Source organism: Anabrus simplex, chromosome 10 (assembly GCF_040414725.1).
Source record: "Anabrus simplex isolate iqAnaSimp1 chromosome 10, ASM4041472v1, whole genome shotgun sequence".
Classification (NCBI taxonomy): Eukaryota; Metazoa; Arthropoda; class Insecta; order Orthoptera; family Tettigoniidae; genus Anabrus; species Anabrus simplex.
The window spans coordinates 5,648,131-5,666,078 of record NC_090274.1 but is presented as its reverse complement, the minus strand read 5'-3'; the positions used below and the strand labels follow the sequence as shown (position 1 = coordinate 5,666,078).

Genomic DNA, 17,948 nt, shown 5'->3' with positions numbered 1-17,948 from the left:
CCAGCCAGACCACTGAGTGGAAATGAACTGCCGTCGGGTCATGTTCCGCAATCTGAAATTTTCAACAGTTTTGTGTTTGAGTCCTGTACGCTGGCTAGGTAACACGTTCATTCTCCTGTTCAATATTGTGAGATGGACAGCAGATAATGATGTGATGGCAAACGGGTTGAAACGCCATACCTGCTGAAAGTTTTACCAAGAGGAGGAATTAGTGATGATGATGCTTGTTGTTTAAAGGGGTCCAAATTCCAGGTCATCGGCCCCTGATAATGGTACTTATCGTTAGGAAAGTAGAAGCATGGTATTTGCCTCATGTTGCGGTACTAATCAAAAGTAGCGTCGACTCGCGGCATTCCACATATTATGATACTCCTCACAGGTAATGTAATGCGCACATGTAACACAGACCTATGGTGTTTCTCACATTGCGACGCCATTTACAGGCAACGCAAACCTACGGTGTTCCTCACGTAAGTGAACTAACCACAGGCACTCGTACTATCCCGTGGTGCTCCTCATATAGTGGTACTAATCATATGTACTGTAAAACCCAGCCGGAAGCACACACTGTCGCTACTGATCAAAAATATATTGTGTACCGGTACGCAACATTGTGGAACTACACGCAAGTAAAAGCGACCCGTGGTGTTCCCTGCGTGATGGTACTAATGACAAGTCGTCTCATGGTTCTAATTTGATCATCCCTTGGTGGCCCCTTATAGTCGCTTCTTACGACAGGCAGGGGATACCGTGGGTGTATTCTTCGTCTGCGTCCCCCACCCAGAGGATGAGAGGAGGAATTTCTCACAGTTTCAATTACAATGTTGATGCGATGATAGTACCTCATGAGGATGGCTGTACGTATGTACTTAGATGTTAATATAAGGAAAGATCTCAATTTGGGTAATCACATTAAGGGGATCCTAAATAAAGGTTACACCTTTCTTCATATACTTATGGGGGTATTCAAGGGTTGTAGTAAGAATGTAAAGGAGAGAGCGTAGAAGCTTCTAATAAGACCGCAGTGTATTAGAGTATGGTTCAAGCTGTCGTGGGAGAAATGGCGTGGGATGACAGTAGACGGATACGTTCGAGTGGAGATTTTAAAGTAAGGAAAGATCATAATTTAAAGATAAAACTGGAATTCAAGATGACAAATTATGGCCAGTACCGGTATCCATTTTCAGGAAGAGAAATTAGGGATCAGAATAATTTATCAAAGGAAATGTTAGATACATTGCCAATTTGTCTGAAAGCATTTAAGAAAAGACTAGCGTTAAACAAGAGTATTACTGACCAAGGGACTGCTTCTAAATCAAAATACTGAATCGATGATAGGGAATTTGCCACCTGGGCGACAGTTCTAAATGTAGATCAGTGATGATTAATCGATTGGTTGAGTTTACAATAACGTACGTTAGTGAAGAATAATTTTCAGCATTACATTAAGAAACTGAAGAGATTTATTTTTGGGTGGTTTATTCGTGTTTCTTTCCTGTATTGAATAACTGTGCAAAAACAGGGACTTCTTTACTCCCTGGCAAAATATAAATAAAAAGTAAACTTCGCCAAATTTTCCACTGAGCTGCATGATTAACTTTCTATTACATATTTGAAGATTTACAGATAGCACAGATAAAACATTGTATAAAGTTCCCCGTTTGTACATGTTCTATTTTTTTTTTTTTTTTTTTTTTTTTTTCGCGGCACACCTTTTGAGAACCGATACAGTTTAGTAACATTGTAGTAACATTTTGCATTTATATCCTCTTTGATCGACACATTCAGTTGCGTTGGCAGCACTGATTACAAACAATTCATTCGTAGCTTCAATACACGTGGGTTATGTAAACGAACCGGCTGTTTAGAAGTGTTACTTAGTTTCTTGGTTAGCAGTGTGTTTGTATTTAGTAACTGGCCATGAAGCAACTTTCGGATGAACGCACAAAACTATTGTTTGAAAAGCTAACACAATTGTAAGTCGATTTTGTAATAATCTTTCTTCATCATGCTACGTAAATGTTATGGTGACATCAGGATTTGCAAAACATTTTCTTCGTTTATTATTACTTGAATTGAGAGTTAACAGGCAAGAGTAAAAGAGTACGATTGCTTTTCTTGTTTGGTGGAGGTCTTTACTTCAGCAGAACAAAGACGTTTCGTGTCGCTTCTTTTTTAAATGTGTGGTGATATATGGGGTTGTACGGTTTGTTATGAAACACTGTTGTTGAGCCGCTGAGAAGTACGACTCAGAAATTTCTGAGTGGAGTTACCAAGCTACACATGTTGTTCATGGGTTCTACAGTAGGCGAGTATAGTAACTGAATACCCGGCCGCAGTCTATCACACCAACTGTCGAGATCTGTTTGTCACAGTGTTTGTGAATTTAGTGTTTTTTGCATGCTCTTCCTGTGAACAGTTAACATGCATAGACCACTTAGCCACTCGTCGTCCATTGTAGACTATCGCTGTAATGTGGTAAATGTAGGTTGAGTAGTACGTTGTCAGGGCGATTAGGTCCTTGTTGTCAACTTCTAAGTTGTGGCAGCACGTCCTTCGAAAATACGCGAAATAAAATACAAACCTGCAAACGCAACAGTATGTTCCTTTAAATTCATCTTTAACATCTATCATTAATGTCAAAATAGGGCATGCATGTATAGAAGGAAATGAAAAGGCAGATAAACTGGCCTGGAAAGGGGCAGAAACATATTTTGTAGGGCCAGACCTGTATGCAGGATTTCCTATGGACAAGCCCGACACTACATAGGAAAATGGGTACAAAAGAAACAAATGGAAAACTGGAAAAATACTCCAGGATGCAGACTAGCAAAGGAACTGATAAAAGGACCAAACAAGAAGCTTACTAAAGAACTGTTGAAACTCAGAAGAGAAAATATAAGATGGGTTGTAGGACTGTTGACAGGACACTGCCATCTGAAAAAACAACTACATAGAATTGGAGTAGAGACAATATATGTAGGAAATGCAATGAAGCAGAGGAATCAGCTGACCACATACTTTTCGAATGTGAGTCGCTGGGTAGAATCAGACTCTCCACTCCAGGACTACCAGGTGAAGAGAGAGGAAAAATCCAAGAAGACCCAATAAGAACAACCTGCAGCTTTGTGAAGGGAGCAGGTATATCTAGGTGGGAATGAAGGAAAAACATGGTAGCAAATGATCTTAGAGGTTGACGCTAATTAGGAACTAATATTTAGAGGCCCCATGAAGAAAAGAAGAAGGTCAAAATCATCTTTAATCATAATTAAACAAAAAATAGCATATGTTATTTTGTAGAATCTTTCTGTAGGCCTCTTTTTTTACTTCAGGTTTAAAAAAATGCAACTACTTAAGTAAAAATTGCAAGAATTACTTGCAATTAACTGAAGTAAAAAAGGGATGTTTTAGGTAGTAGCCTGTTCAGATAGGCCTGGGCCAGAGATTTTAACCATGTTTCGTTAATTCTAATGATGGCCAATGCTGTCGCTCGAGACTGACGTCACAGATTTCGAGACTCGTGAGAATCTCAAAACCGATTCTCCTGTCTTGCGATCTGTGCAAAGTCCTAGTAATTACGAGTGTAAGCTTGATAGTATATCATCAGCAGTTATTGAGTAAAATAACGTTCTTATATGGAAGCGTGTGTGCCGATAAATTTTGTCAAATGCTTGGAAAAGTACTGCATGTTCAATCACGAACCCCTTAATACCATCAATGAAAGTGAAAACAGAATATCACTATCGGTTCACGAGTTATTTGAGGTAGACATCTTAGCCAGATAACCCTGTATAATTTGTTAACGCTAGATAGGATGAACACCTATCTGGATACCCCAGAACTGTTGTTGACAGCGTATGGAAGTACTTAATTATGATGCAAATACTGTATAATATTGTAAGGAATTATTTCCTTCGTCGCCATAATGCCGGTAAACGCAAGCATTCGTCAAATGGATATTGAATGTGGGGTCTGATAGCGATGTACACCTACATTAGCCGTCAGTTTCTGTACTTGGCCTACTCATTCGTGTACGTACCGCTGCATACAATGCCAGAATGCGTATCCATCATAGTTATATTATATTGCGTCAATAATAGATCTCATTAGAAATTAACGGCCTAGTCTCTTGTTGACACATATTAACGGAATGGAGATGGCCTGTGGTTGGCTATTCGCATACCCGGCACAAACAACATTCAGCTCCAGCTACTTGTAGGCCTATGACACGCTGCTCGCCGCAGAATGTGGGGACAACTGTCTTGAGATCTCTCGCAAGAATTAGGGAACTAGGTGCTTGAGCTAGTCTCCAGAAATCTCGGGACCCCATCTCAGACTATTCCTACAGCTCAGGAGCTGATCGTTTTGAACATATCTCTCCATATAGCAATGGCGTATGGAAGGGCATCAGGCTGTAAAATTGGGCTTAAGCCACATTATTGCAAGGATTTGAGAAAAGGCCATGAAAGAGGAAAAATTCTGACATGAATATGTGGGGTGGGGGTAATCCGAAAATTTGTGTAACGGAACGCGACAAAATGTCATTACCGTAGGCCTTGGTCGCTGTGGATTTGTATAAATAGAAAATGTACCGTCAGTGGTGGCACATTAGCCGTTATCGTAGGCTCTGGTTGCCAAAGATGCTCGAAATAAATCGTTCGTTATCAACATTTGATTTCATTTATTTATTTATGATCATTAGCTTTTTGGAAAGGGAAAAGTTTCTTTTATTGTTAATGGAGTGAAATTGCAACACCAGGTAGGCTACAGTGTTGTAGCAATAGTGGAAATGTTACGATTATACAAGGGACGGTATATCAGAGGAGAGACAAGAACAGATAACCACTGAGATGGGGTCCCAAGATTTCTCGAGACTAGCACTTAGTTCTCCCGAGAGATCTCAAGAGAGTTGTCCTCACATTCTGCGGCGAACAGCGTGTAGTAGGCCTACAAGTAGCCGGAGCTGAATGTTGTTTGTGCCAGGTATGCGAATAGCCAACCACAGGCCATCTCCATTCCATTAATATGTGTCAACAAGAGACTATTACAAGCCAATTTAAATTGTTCAAACGTGCGTCGTCCTGCTTCAGTGCACACTTTGCAACAACGCGCCACTGCCTGCTGTACTCCAGGCATGTGCTTTAGAGAGAACGCAGCCAATACACCCTCCAGCTCTGCACTATATGAATGGAAACGTTCTGGGTGTTTCCAGAGTACAGACATTTTGATATAATGGCATGTTTAACAGAATATGTAATATAGATGATTTGTGTTTGAAGAATGAGTGATATTAAGTTATACACTTGAAGTACCGTATACAGTTTCTGATTTTGCCAGTCGGTAATTCATTTCAGACCCATGGTCGTACAACGTTGAGTATTGAAGTTTGATACACCTTGTATCTAGCAAGAAATGCAGTATAAGGAAATGTCAGATCATGCAGACTAGTTACTGCTATTTGTTAGTAAGAATTTGGTAATAATACAAGGGAGTATCAAACAAAACCACCCAGGCCCCTATAACTTGTTCTGCTGGGTGAACATCAGTGACTGTTGTGGGTGGGGGGATGATGTATGTTGTTTGCCTGTATGGGCAGTCAGCAAAAATGGTAGCAAATCCAAATTTATCAAAACAAGATCTATGTGATTCCAAGTGAAATTCATTGCCACATGCATGTTGTGCATGGTCAGAAATATGTGTCAAAGACAACAGTGAAGGATTAAGGGTTTATATTTTGGGCATAACATCAATAAACTGTTGACCTTCTATAGCTGGTGTATGTGGGTGCAACAGATGAGGTCATTGCCAGAAAGCAACAATATATAAGTAATAATAATAACAACGTAAACGTTTCCACCTTTTCAATACTAAAATATATTCACAAAATTATAAATTACACGGTGCTAGTTTCGACCCCTAGATGGGTCAATACGGACCAAAAACATGAAATTCATAACCATTAAGAAAGCAACAACCTTCTTCTTCCGTCACCTGGTCAAGGGAGCTCCTGTGTCAGGCAGCGGATCTCTGACCTTGTTGTGATTCACTTTGATGCTTCATATAGGCTATTGTTATGGTGAGTTACCACACTGAAGTGCACTATACCGCTAACTGCCAGGTTTCAATGACGCCACCCTTAAACTGGAGAAGAGACACTGCTTGCTGGATTTCAGAGGTATTTCCTCCACTGGTATGCGTGCGTGTGTCCACCCGAAGCCCCTTCAGAGTGTCAGGTTATTTTCCGCCCTCTAACACTCGGCGCTGAGTTGCTGGCTGTATGGTCTGTCTCAATCCCGTAGCAGGTAACCATGGCCAGACATCTCAAACATGTGGTGCAAATTTCTATTTGGGCCTTGCCTGCAGGTCAAAAAGTGCTATCGTCAGCCATACTGTTTGGCTTCGGCAGCATCTCTTATCAACAGCTCCTCAGTTGTGTGATGAAGCCGAGTGAACCTCCCCCATCCCTCAATGCAGAAGTAAAATACCTGGACTGGCTAGGAATCAAACCCAGGGCCTCCAGGCACACCACTGCACGACAGAGAAAGCAGAATATCTCATATGTAATTTTAAAAATATTTTATTATTTACAAAAATGGACCAAAATTACTGGAGTGTAAAGAATACAGCAGTAGAGCTCAGCAACTCCAAGTGAAACCCCACAAGAAATGCGTACTTCGAATAATTCCTTCTTGACCTTCCATCTCTAGTCATGCAAGACCAATAGCTTTCTAATCTGTAGAGGGGAGTGTCTGGCCGCGAGCCAATCGAAGTGAAGATTGACCAATATTGCCGAATAGTGACCGCACATCAGTTCTCGCCTAGCTCTCACGGGAGAAGTTTCCATTAAGCCAACATCGAAGTTTTGTAGCTCCGTGCTTTGTCTGTCACTGCGCACGGCTTGACAACACCAAGGCGTAAACAGCTAGTGCTGCTGGTTCTCGTAAGCTGAGTGTTGCACTGTACTGAGTGCAAGATTTTTGCTGATGTCTTTGTTGGAATATTTTTTATACAATTGAAAGTATATTATCTCCTTGTGCTAAGTGATGGCAAGTGCTAAAATCAAAGTTGTTTATAGTGAAGGGAGAGAGATAACAACAGCGTTTTCACTTTTATAGTTTGGCTTCCAGTGTCTTACTTCAACACCTAACTGCCAGGTTTCAGTGAGGCGTTCTCATTGAAGAGTTTGCAGCAGGTCTTCAGAAGGGAGTGACCCTGAATCGTGCAAGAGGCATCAGTGAATAAATTGTGGGAGGTTCTTGATCAACCACCCATCATGTTACAATTTCCATTTGTTTGGACATCTCCAAGAAAAATCTAAAAGGCACAACAATAAACTGAAGGTTGTGGTGCTGGAATAGTTCAAGCAGCAACTGTGGTCCTTCTTTTTGGATGGTATCTGATGCTGAATGAAGCTGTAAGATGCGTTTCTTAATGCACAGGATAGCTTTTTCCTATGGTGGTTCTGCATTTTCGTTCCTTAAACATGGCTCTTTCTGTTTACTTTGAAATTGCATTCTATTAGTTTGTATCCATTATACCCTGCACTACAGTGCACACTGACACAAAACCATCAAAGATCAATCATTACATGGTAGGGATTTTTTCATACTTTTTTTTTAGTATAGCACATAGAGGAATTATACTTGCCAATAATGATGCATCAGAATAAAGATGTGTGATAAACTTCAAAACACTTCAGGATGGGTCTCATAATAATATTATGGTCTCAGTTACTGAGCACAGGCAATTTGATTTTATGCTGTTTTGGTTGCATACATGTCCATTTCAAGATGGTGGTGAGACCAAGGCCACAGTGTTAGTTAAAAATGGAGGATTGTGGCAGCACTTGTATTTAAAATACCGCTGAGTTTACTCAGAAACCAAATTTAAATCTTGTGACTTATTAGTTTGAAGCTCTACCCCACACTATCACATAATAGCGTGTAGAGGATTTATACTTGCCAGTATGATAAACTTTATAATACTTCAGGATATGCAGTGTTGCTCTGTAACTGGCACCCTAATAAAACTGACTTCACTCCTTACCTCACACAATCTGTGCCATGAAACATTATCAGGACTTTAAAATGTGGCCATACTCCCAGCACGAGGCTTATTGAACGTTGACTTCTCCTCATATGACAGCTTGAGTTCCACTCTCTACTCACTTTGCTTTTGCCTGCTCCCTCACTAACCGCAGCACTGCACACCTCACTTGTTTTGGAAAGGTAATCCTCAGATTTTAAACCTGCCTTCTACCTTCCCAAACCTCAGATATGCATGTGCGAATTCATGAAGGTAAATAGACATGATTAACACAGGAGACAATCTTTTTCTTAAAAGCAGATATCACACCAAAAATTCTCATGTTCCTCCACACAGTCCCATTGAAGGTAACAATGGTTAGAAAAACCAGTAATCAAAATTAACTATCAAAATCATAAAATACAACCAATCAGGTAACATGAAGAGATAAAACCAGTTAGGAAACTGGTCCACGCACACGTAAGGATTATCCATAACCAACCCTCTTCCCTCGAGTGATTTTAGAAGGCACAAACCTCTTAGTGTCAAAGAAGATGATAAAACATACAACCTTTGACACAATTGGTTCGTTTTATGATTTTGATACACAAAAGGCTTTCAGAACCTCATGATTCACAATCACCAGTATTGCTGTCACAAATACTAACCTAACCTTCAAATGCCAGTAATGGTAATAAATATTAGATCGCTGTATGACCTAACCAAACTGTAGCCTAACTCTGTCACCAACAGTGCTTTCTGGTAAACCAGAACCTAACCTGTCACCAACAGTAACCATATGGGGTCTTTTAGCGGGGCATTTGACCTCCATAGAAGCATCATGACTAAGAGTCATTTTGAATTTGTTATGTTGGCAGCTATGTAAAACCACCGTCCTTCAGTGTGCTGAGCGCAGAATAAGAGAGTAAGGAGAGAGTGAGATCGAAGTTGGCGTGACGTCAGTGTAGTTACAACTTCCTTTTGCTCCAGTACTATTGAATATTGGGCTTTCGAACCTGTAGTATTAGAATGTAGAGAAGGATCCTTATTAGCGTCAAAACTCATAACATCATCCACCCATTTTTTTCTACTTTAATCAGACATAATAATTTGTTTTGTGTGTTATAACACATTATACATATAATCTAGAACTGAAAGCTTTGTTGGAAGAAGATGATCGTGATACTTATTCTGAAGCGTTTCAGTTGTTTTACAGTTTCTGATGAATGAATGAACGAACGAAAGACTGCGTTGTTTTCCCCGCCATGCAGTCATCTTAATCTTTCCTCACAGGTTTTTGTTGTGGCTGTGCTGAATAAACCGTAATCTCATCGCCTCTTTAGGGCAGATAGCTGTCAGCCTCAGTTAAATTATCATCATCTGCAGTCTCTTCATATAACTTTCGCTTACTTCTCATCCTCTTTTTAAAACACTTTCAAGCAGATTCTGAATGCGGTCATATTCACTACTCCAAGCTGTAGGGAACTGAAAAGCATGTAAACACATCAACTAAACAAAAGATAACAGTACAGGCGGTAACACACATGAGGGTAGGACAGCCACATTTCTTAGCTGTTCATAGAACCTTAAATACTGAAGGTACAATGAGAAAGATAACAGCCTGTGGTCGGCAAATGGGATTCATCCACGCTAAAGGCCACAGATGATGTAGTAGGCCTGCCTCGTCATCTGAGGTTCACAGAGGAGTGCAGACTGAACAGCTAAACACATAATAGTCTAGACTGAAGATGTACTGTATATAACAGTCTGAGTGGCCAGTCTCTAAGACTACTGCTTGCCAGCTGCATCTAGCCACATAATTCTAAATCACTCACTTTTGAAGCAGTTAATAATAATATTTCGCGTTTCTTATTTTTCAGTATTGGAGCAAATGTCAAACTATTAATTGACCGTCCTGATGGCACATACTGCTTTAGAGAAGATCACAATCGGGTTTATTACATCTCTGAGAAGATACTGAGTTTAGCATCGAATGTTGGCCCGGACCATTTGATGAGTGCAGGGACATGTTTTGGGAAATTCACCAAGTCTGGGAAATTTCGACTTCACGTCACTGCACTGAACTATCTGGCTCCATATGCTCAGGTAATATTCAGTCCTCTTTCCCAACTTTACTGGCTATTTGTAAGATACAGGTAAAACAATGAATAGATTTATCTCAAAATAACAGATATGTATTGACATTTTGGACTTTGACTGGGTGTTGAAGGTTTGTTTATATTAGACACAAGAGACACGAAGATAGGGAAGAGAATGTGGACAACAGGCCTACATCATCATCATCATAGATTCTCCACTCCTGGAGCCCAGCTGTGGGAACGAACACGCCTCCTCCCAAGGCTTGTTCAACCATTGTTTAAAGCAATCTGTCTTTCTCCTGGTCTGGTGACTTCCTGTGCCTAACATAGTTAGGGTTATTTGTAGACCCCTACTTCAACTACAAGGGAGGATATTGAGTACTGGAATGCATCATCCATCAGTTGTATTGAAGGTGTCCTCTGCAGAAGCTGCCGTTAAGGACTTGACCGTAACCCTGGCATGGTGCCCTTAAAAGGTTTTTTTTTTAAAGAGGTGGTACCTCCTCTATGACTTGCTCTTTGTGCTAGTTTGTGACAGGCAGAGGGCCTTCCATATATTGGGCTCAGGTTGGCAGGTCAGCAGTCCATAGACGTGTATGATGCAGCCCTACATGCCACCCTATCCTGTGCTAACCATTTCATTTCTACATTACTACTACATCTACTCTAATCTGTTTGGTGTACCCCTACCATTCTTACTGCCTACACTTCCCTCAATAAAACTATGTGAAAGAGCCCAGGGTGTCTTAAGATGTGTCCTGTCAAATTTTGGCAAATCATGCTCGTCTCACGAGTTTGATTCAGTATCTCTTAATTTGTGATTCGATCTACCCATCTCACTTCAGCATTCTTTTGTAATACTACATTTCAAAAGCTCTGAGCTAGTTATTGTCCATACACTGCCGTGCTCCAGACGAAAGCCTTCAAAAACTTCTCTCTAATTCCTATAGGTCTGATATGAACATACATAAAGGACAGCAGAAATTTAGTATTGTCCGCCACGTCATAATGTCAACTTGACACACACCTCAGAAGTTGTTGAATTATGATTAAAACCATGCATAAAAATGAAAGTTATGGAAGTTTGACAGAGTGGGCCACAGCAAGGGTTATTCTTTTGGAGTACTTAACGTAGGTAAAAGGAGATCACTAGATTAAAAAGGGAAGTATATTCCATAGGCCATGAAGGTGTTTCTCTCACCTTCAGTATTCTTAAGGATATTTGACTTTTCTGGTGGGATTGCACATTAGATCAACACTGAAACTCTCTTTTGCAGTACAAAATATGGTTGAAACCCTCAGCGGAGCAGCAGTTCCTGTATGGACACCACGTCTTGAAGTCAGGGTTGGGCAGGATAACAGAAAGTACACCCAAGTATCAAGGAGTTGTCGTCCTCTCCATGAGTGACCTTCCATTGGTAAGTACTGTATTCAAAACAAACAAGTGACTGAGAAGAAATAGATGCAGAAGAATTGGATTGGTGAGGAGAGTGTATCTATGTGAAAACTGTCCCCTGTGTTTTCATGTTTGTTTTTCCCCTCACCGACTGACCATGTGTTCCTATCTTTCTAAAAATGACAAATTCACTTCTTCAGGTTACTCACAGCATACAGGAAAATGACTTTTCACATCAAAATTAAACTTTCGATCTAAGACTGGACCCAAACGGAATGATGAGTGAGACTGATATGTAGACACGACGCAAGTCATACGCAGTGAGTAGTATTTTGTGACAGAGATAGGGTCAGATAGAGGGGGCGTGGATGGTAGGGAAGAAGAGTGAATTGAAATGATAGACATACTTGCGCTAACCACTCAAAGATGTCGGCACGAGGTGTGCATTAGTTCCGAGTGTGCTGTCGCTTACAATTCAGTCTTGACGATAACGTAATTCCAGATCTGTACTTTAATAGCAAAATTAAATGTACATAGTTCATAACTTTCCTCCATTAATTTGTAATTATCATTAAACCAAAACTTTAATTATAATGTATGTATGTCCAACCCTTGGCCTGTTTCTGTACGCTGTCAGGTATGAAGTGAGATGAATCTTCGTAGCGGGTTTTTATGACCCGATGCCCTTCCTGACATTAACCTCATCAGAGGAGTTAACGAGATGAAATGAATGATGTGACATATGATAGTAGGAAGGGAGAGGGTGGAACCCAGTGTCGGCACGTAGCCTACTGCTGTCAAATAGCACCCAGGGGTCTTCTCAAGGCTTGACGTCTCCATCTGACGGACGAATCACTATCAACAGCATCATATGCCCTCGCTCCATGAGCACTGCAGAGAGATTTCGAATTTAATCCAGGCTTTTGGCATGCAGTCTAGTAATTAAAATTGTTTTATGTCTATATATTTTCTGTAACTTATTTTTACCCACAGCAGTCCATCTCGACATGAATGTCGATACTGCAAGAACAAACATGTGGAAGGAAAGAACTGGTCATCACTCCAACTGGATAACGCCAATAGAAAGTCTCCTTCCTGGCCACGAGGAGGACTGGGCTACATGGAAGACGCTCACCAGACTACGAACTGCAGTCGGCAGAACCAAGCTGAACCTGTAGAAATGGGGGCTTTCAAGAAACTCTCCCCTCTGCGACTGTACAGGCAGTTCAACACTTTTACCAGTGACTTTTCTGTCAAACAACCTGCACAAAGGAAGATTACATACTTGCCAACCCTTATCCTGTTGACATCGCCTGCTATTGGGCACAGGTCATTTAATACCTGAAACCCCACTGTCAGCAGCCCTGAAGATGGTTTTCCGTGGTTTCCCATTTTCACACAAGGCAAATGCTGGGGCTGTACCTTAATTAAGGCCATGGCCGCTTCCTTCCAACTCCTAGACCATCGTCGCCATAAGACCTATCTGTGTCGGCGCGACGTAAAGCCACTAGGGAAAAAAAAAAAAAAAAAAAAAAAAAAAAACTGACGACCAGACTTTTTTTGAATGCTTGAATTGACTTGTGTCTCGCTGTCGTGAATTTATAATGTTTGATTTGGAATAGTTTGAATACTGTATTTTTATTAATATTTTACTGTACTATATCTTAATTTTCATATTTCATTTCTTACTGTTCCTCATCCGTGTTGTATTTAACTGGTGCTTCTGAGATGAATAAAGAAAAATACTCTTATGTAACTTCATGCTATCTCATGTAGGGCTAATCTAATATTGTTATTCAGCCACCTGCAGCTGATGGCAGGTCAATAAGTATCTGCAATCTTGCTCTGATTGTCTTTAGGTTGGCTCTATGGTGTTGTGTGCTCACCAGCCGCTACGTCTGTGGTAGGTTTCAGAGCATTATGAGATCAGTGCAGCTTGCGCTGTTGCGACGTAGCAGAACCATGGCTAATGTGCATACAGTATGCCACGTCCTCAACAGTCACTCGTCTGTTATTCAGGATTATATCACGCACTTGTTCAATATGGGCATCAGTTACAACGGGCGCAGATGGACACCTGGATCTTTCTAAACACTTTGCTGTGACAAAACATTGTCCCCGTATTGTGCTGAAAGTCTTCTATGAATTTCCGCTCCCAGTATATTCTCAGACCACAAAAAAACGGATTAAGGAACGCTGTTCTTCCTTGGTGCAAACAAACAGTGGCGCGGTCATCTTTACGTCGCAACAGCGCGAGCTGTACTGATCTGACAACGGTGCCATCTAACGGTTGGTGAGCACACAATGCCATACAGCCAACCTAAAGATAATTAGAGCAAAATTGTAGATACGTATTGACTTGCCCTCGTATATTAAAAGCTATGAGTTAGGGTTTGGCACTATGTCCCTGTTTCGGCACAAGGTGCCGGTGCACAGTTATGTTCCGCTGTTCCAGAACACCGAGTGTCAATTGTTCCGAAACATTCTCAAGAGAGCTGGAGACACTGACTCGCTGTCCCATCAGAAGCGCCACTATGCACTGCCCTTCGCCTACTAGCTGAACTCTGCAGCGGGCGCACGGGACGCGGGACTGTAACTGCGCAGTGTAGAGAGAACTTCGAGAGGCAACATTACATGCTCCGCGCCAGTGGGAACTGGGAGTGTGCCTGTACGGAACGTGCTGTGTGGTGTGTGCCTGTGTGTAGTTATGGCCATGGTCCAGCATAAAGCTGCAGGGAACGTGAACAAACAGTCGGAACACTGAAATTCGCGCCCAATAATCACGTTAAAGGCTGCTTTTAGGTTAAGATTTTTCCAGTCAATATAAAATACACATAACACGGTTACAGTGCCAGTGCAGGTGTTTAAAAGTAACCAATTCAAGAATATTTTCACCAGTTGAATGTATTGGCCTGTATTGTGAGTAATTAATATCTCGAAAATTTCCCTCAACACTTTCTCGGGGATTGACGTTAAACATTAATTTGGACTTTAAGGAAACTTTTAAGCCCAAGAAAAATATGGGTCGTCGCTTTGGAATTAAAAATATAACTGGATGAATACATAGTTGTACTTTAGGCCGGGCGCACATTGAGAAGCAGTTGGCCGCAGAGCAGGGAAGAGCAGAGCAGAACAGCGCGAAGCTTACGAAATTACGAAGTGGACGTGAGCGCACATTGCCACGCAGGGTCTCGTCGGTTTTCAGAAATAACATGTTTTCTTTAGACTCTGTGATACTGGGGCATCCAGTATAAAGAGGCTCTTTTTTCTTTTTCTTCAAGCATTCGCGATTTTTCTCATTTTGTTAGTCATCTTCACAATTTCCCTTGTGCTGATGGCAACGCGGTTATTCAGCTTAAGACAATCGCAATAAAAACAACCACCTTCGCCAGTTTACAAGACTGAACAATATTTCTATGTTACCGATGTTCGGCGTTCATATGGACTAAGCAAAGAATTTAATTCATGACTATTTTTTATATTTTTTACGTCACACCGACACAGATAGGTCTTATGGCAACGATGGAATAGGAAAGGGCTAGGAATGGGAAGGAAGCGACCGAGGCCTTAATTAAGGTACAGCCCCCCCCCCCAGCATTAGCCTGGTGTGAAAATGGGAAAGCACAGAAAACCATCTTCACGGTTGCCGACAGTGGGGTTCGAACCCACTATCTCCCGAATGCAAGCTCACAGAGGCGCGACCCTAACTGCACGGCCACTTGCTCGGTGGATTACATTTTAGGCCTTTCTCTAAACTACCTTGTTACGCAGCGTGAATAAAATGATTTATAGCCTAGACTGTAGTGCCTTATTCCCCGAATTTACATACCGATTTTCATTAAATTCTGTTCAGCCATTTTCTCACGAACATACATACATATATACGTACATACTGCATTGCAGTCCACATGATTCACATAGTACCTACAAAACATGGTGAGACTGAATGGCTGTGGTAATTTTCTCCTCCATTTCTTAACTAACTGCGTGACACGTGCGCAGGAAACTGTGGTAGGCGGAAGTAGGTGCAGAACCGGCCTGCTCTGCTCTGACCTGCCCTGTCTGTCAACTTGCGATGGTGCAATGATTTGTGTGAATTACAAAAATCTGCTTTAGCTGCTTCGCCTGCGTCCCAATGTGCTCTCTGCACTTCGAATTCCTTCCCTCTCAACTTCCATTTACTTTCTTCAATATCTCGAAAATTTCCCTCAACACTTTCTCGGGGATTGACGTTAAAAATTAATTTGGACTTTATGGAAACTTTTAAGCCCAAGAAAACTACGGGTCATCGCTTTGGAATTAAAGATATAACTGGATGAAAAAATGTTGACACTCCAACACAGGGCGGCACACAGCCGGTATCGACAGGCAGACAGCCAAGGCCAACTAATCTATCTAGTGCGGCCTTGGCACAGCACATTCGGTTCAGGCACATTCCAGCTGAAGCGGAGCATGTCCTGTTGCCTCTCGAAGTTCTCTCTAGGACGCAGTTACAGTCCTGTGTCCCGTGTCTCGGCACTCTGTACCGAAACACTCCGCCTCAAGTTCCTAATGTTGCGGAACAAGTGAATGTTCCGGTCTGCCCAACCCTACTATGAGTAGCTTCATATCGCATAACTAAGTTGTTTTAGTATTGTTTTGAAGGTTATCTTAGTGTTCAGAGGCATTAGTTGGATGGTCTCGACATTGAGCCTTTGGGAAGTGATTTATGTTTTAAATCTGGACTTGCAAAAATTTCCTAGTTTAGTGTTATATTTCTTGGTAACAAAGTTTTATTCTGTCTTTCCATAGGGACTGGGTGTTGCTGCCAAGTCAACTACAGAGTGCAAACACACTGATCCCTTGACGGTAGTGTGTTACCATATAGCAGATATAGGTGAATACATCAGATCGGAAGATACTCTCACCTAAAACACTTCACTTGTTAGTTATTAAGGAAAATAAAGTTTCTTTGTAAAAAAAAAATTTAAAAAAATCTTATTCACAGTTCCTGGTACTGATAAAGAAGGAAGGCATGGTTTAACTTTCTTACAAGGAAACTGTTTGAGGTGGACCCAACAAAATGAAACTTGGTGAATGATCAACTGATACATCCTAAATTAACAGTGATATGCATTTTGCTGGAAAATCAATGGCAGTATGATAATTATGGTGAAAAATAGCTTGCGGGTCAAAGCAGTTAGATAACTATGACCTTCCGTATGCACTGTTATAATATACCAACAGTTATATAATATATTCAAGTTACATAAAACACTTTATATCAAAAATTATATTTTTACAACAGAAAACAGAATTTTAGACTTTACAAAACATATCCGAGTAATACTGTATGTACAGTATGCGAATACACAATACCTTAATAAGACATTTCTGCAGGGGACGAGGAAAGAGAATGTTTCAAATGATATAATGTACTATTGAATACGCAAATAAAAACTATCCAACAGGGATATGGAAACACTACGGTTTTTTGTTTTCTGCAATGAGAGTTCATTTTATGACTTGTATGTGTAAGTACACTGAAAGCTACAGCTACCACTTCTAAAGATGAGAGGAGAGTATTAAAAGGTGTGACAAAACACGAGAAAACAAACATGAAAACATTTGTTTTTGGGACCATAAAACTAGCAACCTTTCTAAAACAAATGTTAGTTGAAGCCTTCTATTTCAGACCACTGGGGTATTAAGCATAGTTTTCTGGTCATACTTATCAACCACGAATTATTTGGAACTTACACTCAGCTATGTGCAAGAAAACGACCTTGGCCATCATTCTGAACGCGACAAAACATTGATCGACTCAAGTCGAAAATGTGAGTTGCACTTAAAGATGCAGATGCTAGTCCCACTTCTTGAACGATTTAAATGTTATCTTCATTAGTAAGCAATTTCAAGACCTTTTCCGTATCTATAACTAGGCTATTGCACGACAAATGTTTGCTACCCTTCACTGTACCACTCTAAACAAAAATTTCTTCTCATTGGAATAAGAAATACAAGCACACAGGCCAACTGGGTTATTCAGCAATCTCACTGCTAATCGGCAAGCAAAATTGAACTTTCTTGAAGCTAATGGCTGCTCCCAGAAGGTGTAACTTACCCTGTAGAGTTCGAGAATTCAAGGCCTTTTCCTGTTACTGTGCAACTTTCCCTGACCTGCCTGGGCTGACGGAGATGTTTCATCTGTCCACTTACATTTTTCATTTTGTCTGCTTATGGTTTTCTGCCACAACAATAAAAAACGGTTTGCAGTGTTTTGCCGAATAGCAGGAGGATACTGTTATTAATAAGTACACACTTCTTTCTGTCTTACACTTAGGCCTGGTTTCTTCAACTGTATGTTAAATTTTACTTAACAAATGTTAACTAACAATTGTTATTAATTTAACACTTTGTTTAAAAGTGCCCTGTTTCACAAACACATT

At 40.8% G+C, this 17,948-nt stretch overlaps 1 protein-coding gene across 1 annotated transcript; it reads left to right on the top strand.

Annotated features, from left to right (window-relative positions):
- The first annotated feature begins 1,831 nt into the window (after positions 1-1,831).
- Positions 1,832-17,526, top strand: LOC136882417 (60S ribosome subunit biogenesis protein NIP7 homolog). Its single transcript, XM_067155054.2, has 4 exons — positions 1,832-1,976; positions 9,906-10,131; positions 11,402-11,542; positions 16,312-17,526. The coding sequence occupies exons 1-4, from the start codon at positions 1,921-1,923 to the stop codon at positions 16,429-16,431; spliced, it is 543 nt and encodes a 180-aa protein (XP_067011155.2). The 5' UTR covers positions 1,832-1,920; the 3' UTR covers positions 16,432-17,526.
- The last annotated feature ends 422 nt before the right edge of the window (positions 17,527-17,948 follow it).